Raw genomic sequence first — 10,337 nt, 5'->3', positions numbered from 1 at the left:
TTCTTAGCCTGAGGAGAAAATTCAGAGAAAGGATCCCTCAGTTAGACATAAATAGGGTAGAGTAGAAAGGGGAGGAAAATTACTCTTTGAGGAGAAAATTCAGAGAAAGGATCCCTTACTGAGACATAGGGTAGAGTAGAAAGGGGAGGAAAATTACTCTTAATAAATTTTGTTCTGCAGTTTTTCGAAGTGCAGCTCTGCTTACAGCAAAACTTGAAACTTCCTAATATTCTTCTTTACTCTGAACTCAGTGCAAAAGATTTTGGCAAAGATTATTTTCTCTTAATTCCATGCGTAGTGTCAATTTTATAGTTTTTTAGTTAAGAAATGACAAGAATATTATGCACAGTGTAATAAGAATTAATTTTAAAAGTGTTTCATAATTCTGGGTACCTACCTAGAGTTGACAGTCAGGCTGGCTGGCTCTTAGGTTGTAAGTGATGTGATAACCGCTGGAGTGATTTTCAGTCTTTCTTTTTGTTCTCTAACATTATCCTTGTTAACTTGCTTACAGACTATCAGTTGTGGGTTTTTTTCCTATTTTTTTCTAACATCTAGTTGTGTCTAGGTTGTACTGGAGGAGTAATGGCAAACTACTCTTGCTGGAATTCCTGCATGTGTTAATATGTTCAAGATTAATTTTCCAAATTTGTAGGGAATGGAAAATAGGAAATTGTAAGCTAAAGATACCTTTTTGAGATTTTGACTTGTCATATCCTATGACAAACTGATAGAATTCTTTGTTGCTACACTCCTTAACCTATAATTACATACCCTTTTTTAGTTTAGATTAAGGACTATAAGAGGTCAGGAAACAGTTGTTAGGGTCTTTTCCTGCCTCATAATTGCAATACTTTATTGTCATTGCTGTACTAGTGATGTCCCGATCTAAACGCCTCCTTTTGTTAAATGCTTTTGTACTTTTTGGAAATGGGGTATTAGTTAAATTTCAATTCTTTCATTTTCAACTTAGATTAATACAAAGAAACAAAGTAAATGTTAAAGAATAATCACATATTCTAAAACAGTTAAAATATACAGGGACTACATTTTTAAACTTTAGGGAAGAACAGTGAATTAAAAAGTACTTGTACAACTAAAAAACTTCCTTATAAAAGCTTTCTAGAATCATCTAGTGTTAAACCTGGAAAGAACTTGGAATAGGAAACCAGAAACCCTAATACATTAATGACTTGCTATATTAATCAGTTCATAAACTAAACCTTAGCTTACTAAAGCAAATTACAATTAATCATAAAAGCTGTCACAACTAGACCACAATATGACTCATAGCTATGCCACTTAATGATTGAAGTTGAAGCCACAAGCTATCCTAGAATTTATTTTATGTGCAAAGTAAACTCTGTTGTCACCATGGAAGGAAAATCTGTGTTAAGAGTGTTCTGGTTTGCTTTTGCCAAAATTGTTTTTCCTAAAATACTACTCCATCTTATGACTTCTAGTTAACAGCATTGATGTTGTTTCCTACTACATATTGTCTGCCTACTTAAGTATTTTTTTCCTTCTCCATGCCTGTATGATTGGAAGCAGGTCCATTACTACTCCCAATTTTTTTTGGCCTAGAGAATGTGGTATTTGTACTTCTCTGATTACTGTAACCTTTAAGGTTATGCTGTGTAGATCATAAATGGAGTTTATTTTATAATGTGGATAACTGAATGTCTTCATCTTTTCTTAGAGCTGGCCTTAAAAATAAACAAAAAAGTCCTTTATTTCTGCCAAACTAAAGTTGAACTTTATATAATTATATAAAGAAAAGAGTTAGCTGAAACAGTGGTGAACTCTTGCTAGTCAGATTTATCTAGATCTAAGTATACAAACACTTAGCATAAATTTTTTATGATTTAAATGAATGAACTATGAGTAAATATATGAGAATGTAGAGGACAGTTATTGATGATTTTCCTTTAGCAAATAAATTATGTCTAATGGTTTGTGTATATAAATGTAATTCCTTTAAAAAAATTCATGTCACTTTTTCTCTAAAGTGCATGATTAAATAATCTAATAATGAAGGTAATCCAAAATGATGTCATTATTATAGTTTGTATATTCTCCCATTTAAATTTTAGAGTTTTTAAAAATGATTTATTATGCATACTTATTTATGCATACAAGAACTGTGGTACAGGCCAGAGCTCCAGGGGGCTGTGAGAGGATTCACCAGAGACAGACTGGGGAACCCAACAGGCAGGTATATTGAAATGCACTGCTGAGTGGAGCAGCGGGTGAAACCGCAGGTGAGACTGGGTCAGCTCCCCGGCGAGGGGTTGAACTTGTGCTACAGTGGTTGTGGAGAGCTTTATAGTTTGTGCTTACCCCCATGCTCCACCAGGGAGGCCCCAAATTTTAGTTATTGTTACAAGTCTAGACTTTGATATCAGTCTAGCTAATTGGTTATGAAGACTTCATGTAGCTTCACTTCTAATCTTTGACTTTATTGTAAAATAAAAGATTTTTTTATATCTGTCAACAAGTAGATATGAAGACTGTATGCAATGGCAGATGTTCATAGTTAAGAAATCTTCAGTATTTACTTTCTTAGTCAAATATTTGCTCATGTTGGTTAACATTCACATATTTTACCTTAATTTATAGTTATTCTCATCTTTTCTCCTAAGATCTGAGTGGTTCAATAGCATCCCCAGATGTCAAATTAAACCTTGGTGGAGATTTTATCAAAGAATCTACAGCTACTACATTTCTTAGGCAAAGAGGATATGGCTGGCTTTTGGAAGTTGAAGATGATGATCCTGAAGATAACAAGCCACTTTTGTATGTAAAAATAATATGGTTTTTTTTTTTTTTTTTTCAGTTTTTAGAACTGGTCTGTGGGATTATTTTCTTATATGGAAAATCTTAACCTTTTGTTTGAACATCTTTAATATTTTTTTTTCCTTCTACATAGGAGAACTGGGTGTAGGACAGAGGTATGGAGGTTGAGAGGATTCAGAGTCAGAATGGGAAAACAGGCAGATTTATTGAAATATACTGCTAAAGGGAAATGACTGACAAGACAGGAGAGGTCTGCTATTCTGTGTGTGGTTACTCCCTGATCAAACTCAGGTCATAGCAATGATAGTGCCTTATCCAAAGGCCACCAGGGAGACTCCAGTTTCACTAGTAATTTGAAATCATGAGAGAATATTTTAAATCAGTTGAATGGTAAAAATTTAAAGCTTCAGTGATTTCATATCATAGATAAATGCAAAAATACTCCCAAATTCATAAGACAGATCTCAGTCTATAACTATCTAAGCAAACATGCTATTAAAGTAAAAAAAATGCTTGGTGTTTGGCTGCTCGCTGTAGAAATACACTATAAAATAGACTCAAACTTCAAAAAAGGTGACTTCTCCAAAATGTTTCTTATGTAGAAATTTGCTCTAGCTGTACACAGAGAAGCCCTTTTACGTTCATCAAAGAACTTGACATTTTTAAGTGACTTACATATTATTTGGGGAAAAAAAGACAAAAGAATTTAACAATTCTGGAAAGAAGAACCTCTATCTTTATATAAAGTTAAGAAATTACCAATTTATTCTCTCTGTAGTAATTATTGGTAGACCAAGTGCTAAAACAACCAAGTTTCCTAATGTTAACATGCCATAATTCATCAAATCTAAGACATTTGACTATTGAATAATTTTTTGGCATGTATGAATAAGAAAGAAAAAAGTACTTCAGATAGCATAAAGTAGGACAGCAAAAGGCTATCTCCTTGGTGTAAAAAATAAATGAGAAATGACCCACTATACAAAAACAAGACAGCAAGGAAGTTTGCTTGTCACAGTTTGACACTGGATGGTACTGGAAGAAAAATTTCCCAAAGATAATGTGAACCCCACAGATTCTCATGTAGGGTTACATGAGAAGAGAAATTTATTTAAAGTTGTCCCAAATCAGTAAAACCTCCAGGATTCTGAGAAAAGGAAAGGTAATTCTTCAAAGTACTTGGTTTTACAACAAACAACAGTAATTGTAATATGCATCCTAGTTTTAGAGATATTGAAAATGAACACCTTTGAATAATTGAGATTCAGTACTTCAAATGCAGATGTTTTGTTGACCTGTGGGGACTATGCTGTCATATTTAAACTTTTCTTAAATTCTGTTTCAGCTGTCATCAATATTCAGAAGTGTATACATTTTAAGAATTTTTGTTTTAAAATTTTAGGGAAGAGTTGGATATCGATCTAAAGGATATTTACTACAAAATTCGATGTGTTTTGATGCCAATGCCATCACTTGGTTTTAATAGACAAGTGGTGAGAGACAATCCTGACTTTTGGGGTCCTTTGGCTGTTGTTCTTTTCTTTTCCATGATATCATTATATGGACAATTTAGGGTAAGTATACAAGTTCTGGATATTTTAAGGGCTTTAAAATTAAGATAATAAAATATTAATTGTTATTATGTTTGAGAAATGCTTTACCTTTAGTTATTCTTGCTTTTTCATCCCTAGAACTGTTCTTAATTAAATAACTAGAAGCTTCATAGACTTATCTTTCCAAATGACAAGGATTCCATTAGTGTTTGTTTTTTATATATTTTGTCCTTTATCATTAAAATACAACATATATACATAATTCCCTCATCCCTAGTTCAGGACTTTAAAGGAGTAAAAAATAAAAAAAATTCTTTATACCAGAGTAATTTGGAAATGGGTTAGTTTCTTGTTATTGCTGTAATAAATTTCCAGTACTGACTTAAAAACAATGCATAGTTATTCTTTTACAGTTCTGGAAGTCAGAAATTCAAAATGAGTCATAAAGGCTAACATCAAAATATCAGCAGGATTGGGCAAAATTTGGTGTTTACCTTTTCTTGCTATGGAGGCTGTTGGCATTTCTTGACTTTCAGCTGCATCACTATAACCTCTGTCTCCATGGTCACATCACCTTTTCTTCTATAGGCAGATCTCCCTCTGCCTCCCATGTAAAGGATAGTTGGGATTACATTGGGTGCTTACCTGGATAATCCAGGATAATCTCCCCAAAGTAAAATTCTTTGTAACATAATCCTAGCCCTATTAATATTTATCTTAGATCAGTTTATGTCAGGTATTCTGTTGGAAGTGTAAGGTCCAGTGAAGAAATTGAATATGAGCTTTGGTCTCCTGCCTACCTGGAATTCATCTAGAACATCTCTGATTTTATCTGTTTTATATTATACTCTTCACTTGAACAGAAGTTTCCAGCACTAAAAATATAAGTCTATTGCCTTCATAGACTGTTACTCAATTCGATATTGCTTGATATTTCTTATAATTAGTTTGGGGGTATGAATTTGAGGGTAGAATACCATAGATGTGACATTTTTAACTTCCTTACATGCAGTCAAGAAGTACATGATCTTGCTATATCTTACGACTGGTGCAGTTGACATCAATCAGTTGGTTATGTTATTTGGTCCTGTCTGCCCATTTCCTCCATTGAAAAGTTCCTATTTTTCCCTTTTTAATTAATAAATACCTATTGATTATATAAACATATTATTTGTCATCAACTTAGGCCCACAAAAATTGATAGAGAGCTTGCATGCCTCAATTGTTTACTGATGGTGATTTTCTGTTTTCCTCATTGCTTCCACATGGTATTTGCCAAGGAGTAGGTTTTTTCCATAATTTGATCATACATTTACTCACATAGTATCAACCCGTGGATATTTGTTTCCTGGATTATAATCCAATATTTATTTTATTGCTCAGGTTATTCTACTTTAAGATGCAGAAAGCTCCTTCAGAATAATTTGTGTTTTTTTTTTTTCTTTTGGAGGTATTCCCATTCTGTTAGATCAATTCTGTTAGACAGTTGATCATTGCTACATTTGTAATTTGGATATAAAATAATGTTACATTTTGTATTACTGTTAGGGTTTTAAAGGAAACCTGAGAACCCCTCAAAACTCTTGCTAATCTGAAATTCTATACCAAACTATCTTACGTGACAGAGACTTGCCTTTGTAGGAGATTCTCAACTTCCTGTCCTTTGACTCCACAGAGAGTTGTTCCGGGTTCATCAATAAGTTTCCCTTCTCCAGCCCTGAAATTTTTCTAATGAGTACTGGTTCCTTTTTTTGGGGGGGGGGAGGGGATATTTGAGAATCAGTTTCTGGACAATTAGATGTGCTATGTTGCTACTGGAGTATCATTCTTTCTAGATGCTCTAAGCAAATAGAACTTAGAAATATATGCATGTGGTATTATTGCACGAAGTCTCAGGAATGAAAATTGTCAGAAAGTCTTCCATAGTCTATTATTTAGATAAAGGTAGTATTAATGTAAATAATAAAGAACCCCTGAGAAATTGATAATTTGGTTAGGGATGGATTTGTTTGTACAATGCTATTATCTAGGGCAGTGGAAATAAACACTTTGTTCTCTTTTTTTATAGTAACCTTTTGACAAAGATCTTGAAGTACTAAGATGCCCTTAGGCAATGATCATTGCTGTATTTGTAACTTGGATATAAAATGGTATTACATTTTGTATTATTGTTAGGGTTTGAAAACCTGAGAACCCTTTAATAGTCTTACTGATCAGAGTTTTAGAACAAACAATCTTACTATGGCAGAGAATTGTGTTTATAGGAAATTCTCAACTAACTTGGCACAAAGATATTAATTGCATGAATTTTATTTCCTTAAGGTCGTCTCATGGATTATAACTATTTGGATATTTGGCTCACTAACAATTTTCTTACTGGCCAGAGTTCTTGGTGGAGAAGTAAGTAGTTAATTTTTAAAATAGACTTTGTTTTTTATTGTAACCTTTATTTCTGATATCACAGACACCATCTGTAGCTGTATTTATGATATAACTATTTTGTTAAAAGTTGTGTTACTTCCTTTAAGATGATCAACATACTAGTATTGTGTACTCAATAAATGTTAGAAGAAATGAAAAGATTTCACTCCATTCACAAGTAATTTAGAGCTTTTCACAAGTAATTTAAAGCATAGTTTATTCTAATATAATTCTCAAACTTTTAGATCCCAGTCCCCAGAGATCTATCTTTATACAGGTTACATTTTTATCAATGTTTACCATTTTAAAAGTTAAAACTAAAATGTTAGCTATATAGTTATTCTTTTTAAAAATAAAAATAAACCAAATATATCTTAATTTAAAACTTTTTAAAGAATAAAAGCAATGTTTTTCAAAAGAAAAAAGTCAGGGCCCTCCCTATTGGCACAAGGGGTTAAAGCACCACATTATGAAGCTATCTGCAGCCACTGCAGCATGAGTTTGATCCCCAGGCAGGGAGCTGACCCACATGGCACAGCAGATCTCTCCTATCTTGCCCACTGCTCCCCTTAGCAGTGTATTTCAGTCAGTCTGCATGTTCTATTCCCCACTCTTGCTGATGAAGCCTCCCCCCTCCCCACACATATACCTCTGACCTGTACCCCAGTTTTATATACAAAAATAAATAAATATTTAAATAAAAAACAACAAAAAGTCACTAAATAGTGTGTTATTCGTTGCCCTTAATTTGGGTATTATTTTCTTTGTGTGTTTGTTTTTAGGATTTTTTTTTTTTTGCATCATTGTTCATTTTTGTGCAATATTTGATTATCCCCTTATGTGTAGTACCCGTAATTCCCACCAGTGTGGCACCTATGACCATCACCACAGTTGCTTTGCTCTTCCCTCCCCTGTTTGACCTCTCTCCCTGCCCATCCCCTCATGTATGCTTCAGATCTATGGTTTACCTGCAAATCTGTTTTTCCTGATCCTTTCTTTGGTTTCCCTATATTTATTTCCCTATAAGTGAGGCCATCAATATTTTTGTTTTTCCCTTTCACTTACTTCACTTAGTCTAATCCCTTCCAACTCTATCTATGCTGCTGCAAATGGCATGAGTTTATCTTTTTTGATTGCTGAGTTATACTACATTGTATATATACACCACATCTTCTTGATCATGAGTAGAGTGGTATTACTTTACATTTTTGCAAGTCACTTTAATGTTTGGCTTAGTGGAAGCTCTTTTGGTTATAATGTATAAAAATACTAAGACCTTGAACAAATATGTTATTGAAAAGAAACCATATTTAATAACCTTTTTGGATAACTATGGATATTCTTTCTGTACTCAGCAAATAATAAGTTTCTTAAATGTTTGTTGCAGTGAGGAATCTCAAACCATGTCAGTGAACTTTTCATACCATAATTCACTAAGATTTTCATTGGTGTGATCTTTTTTAAAAAGATTATTTATTTTTGCATAGAAGAATTGGGGTACAGGCCAGATGTGCAAGGAGTGAATTCACCAGAGACAGTGGGGAGCAAAACAGGCAGGTCTACTGAAATACACTGCTAAGGGGAGCAGCAGGAAAGACAAAAGAGGTCTGCTGTGCCATGTGTGTCAGCTCCCTGACTGGGGATCAAACTCATGCTGCATATAACTCAGGCCACCGTCTAGGTGGTGATAGATAGCTTGATAGTGCTGAGACTTTAACCCCTGTGCCATCACGGAGACCCCACAGACATATTATTTCTTACATTTTAGTCAACAGCTTTGTGTAATATTTTTGTGAGAATAGATACTGCTAAATAATTTTGTCACTTTAAGAGATTCAAGAGTTAAGAGACTAGATCTTAATTTGAATGATTTTACCAATTGCTTTGCTCTTTAGAGCAAAGCACTTTTATCTAAAAATCAGTTTCTTCATGTTGGGAGAATAGTAGCTACAGGCATAAAACCTTTTTTTTATGTGTGTTCCACTTTATTAAGTTTTGCAAATGGGCATTTTGTTCTTTTTCCACCAGCAAAAAGATTATGCTTTTCTGAAGGCTCAGATGGTATTTACCACATTTTTCTAAAGAGTAAATTTTATTTAGTTAAGATCTATATATTTGGTCTTTTTAGACATAATGCTATTTTACACTATAATAGAAGACAGTTTAGCGTAAATATAACTTTCTCATGCACTGGCAAACCAAAAATTCATGTAGCTTGCTTTATTGCAATAAACATTGACTTTATTGCAATAAACATTGACTTTATTGCAGGGCCTGGAACAAAACTAGTAATATCTCTGAGATGTGCTTATACTTCATAGGGTTATTGTATGTAAGTCCTTCCACAAATCTCTAGACCTTGAACTTTTCATCTTAGTTAAGTGGTTAGGATCTCTTAAAGCAATCCTCCTAAAGTTTAAGGAAGTAGTGACAAAGTACTATAGAGATAGACTAAAGGTAATTAGATATATAAATCTGACCCTTAAGAGAGAAGGACTGGGAATATAGATTAGGTGTCATAAGAAAATTGTCAGTAAGTGAAACTCAGAATTATTTGGTGAGACTGTCCAGGAGCATAGACTAAATGACAATTTTAAATATAATGGGTATGAATTTTATTCATCTTAGTTTGCACATTTATGTAAGTACAACAAAGAATATATGATCAACAATGATTAAATCAATACTAATTAAAAATAGTGTCTGATTTTTATTTAACATTTGAAAATTCACAGGTTGCATATGGCCAAGTTCTGGGAGTTATAGGATATTCGTTACTTCCTCTCATTGTAATAGCCCCTATACTTTTGGTGGTTGGATCATTTGAAGTGGTGTCTACACTTATAAAAGTAAGTAGTGTGTATTATAAAAAGTAGTTTACAGTTTTTCCAATAGCAAACTTACATGTTCTCTGGCTAAGAATATTGTAATCTGAATTGGTGGTGGGAAGTCCATGGGATTACGATTGAGATGGAAAAAGGCACAAAATGATATAAATAATAATAATAGTTTTTAAAGTAAAAAATACTTCGAAAAAAGAATATTATAATCTATAAATATTTATTAAGCAGTTGGTAATATTTTGGAACAGTGACCTTATTCACTGATTTTGCCAGCTATATTTCTTTTATTTTCCCCTTTTAATTGTGGCAAATTATACTGTATATCTAGTAGATAATAAGGAAAAAGCAAATCAGGCCTAAGGATGTTAACTCAAAAAAGGTTTTCAATGTTGAATTTTTCTTTGAATTTATGTTTATTATACAAGTTCATCTGACTTAGATTTTGTGGAGTTATTTATTTGAAGCTCGATTGGATACTTATTTAATAATCATCTCTGCTGTTTGAATAGTAACTTACCAAATATGATGGACTTGGTTCTGATAAATTGGCTTTTCTTTCTCTATTGCAGAGATCAAAACTTTGTTACGGTAATTTACATTCATGTACCCATTTTAAATATTTATGATATTATTAAGTTTTAATAGATAGTAATATAACAAATTCTGGCATTTATTGATTTTGACAAACTTTAGGAAATAAATGATTGCTTATGCACATGTATTA

General features: G+C 32.9%; 1 protein-coding gene across 4 annotated transcripts in view; it reads left to right on the top strand.

The window, feature by feature from the left end:
* Positions 1–10,337, top strand: part of YIPF4 (Yip1 domain family, member 4) — a 34,486-nt gene that overhangs the window by 3,587 nt on the left and 20,562 nt on the right. For all 4 annotated transcript variants that reach the window (XM_012727551.1, XM_012727552.1, XM_012727549.1 and 1 more), the window contains exons 2-5: positions 2,643–2,796; positions 4,199–4,370; positions 6,672–6,749; positions 9,506–9,619. In XM_012727551.1, coding sequence (XP_012583005.1) covers positions 2,643–2,796; positions 4,199–4,370; positions 6,672–6,749; positions 9,506–9,619 — 518 coding nt within the window. The remainder of the gene's footprint in view (positions 1–2,642; positions 2,797–4,198; positions 4,371–6,671; positions 6,750–9,505; positions 9,620–10,337) is intronic.

Source organism: Condylura cristata, unplaced genomic scaffold (assembly GCF_000260355.1).
Source record: "Condylura cristata isolate star-nosed mole 26May11 unplaced genomic scaffold, ConCri1.0 scaffold00020, whole genome shotgun sequence".
Taxonomy (NCBI): domain Eukaryota; kingdom Metazoa; phylum Chordata; class Mammalia; order Eulipotyphla; family Talpidae; genus Condylura; species Condylura cristata.
Note: the sequence above shows the minus strand (reverse complement) of the source record. Positions and strands in the feature narration are given on the sequence as shown.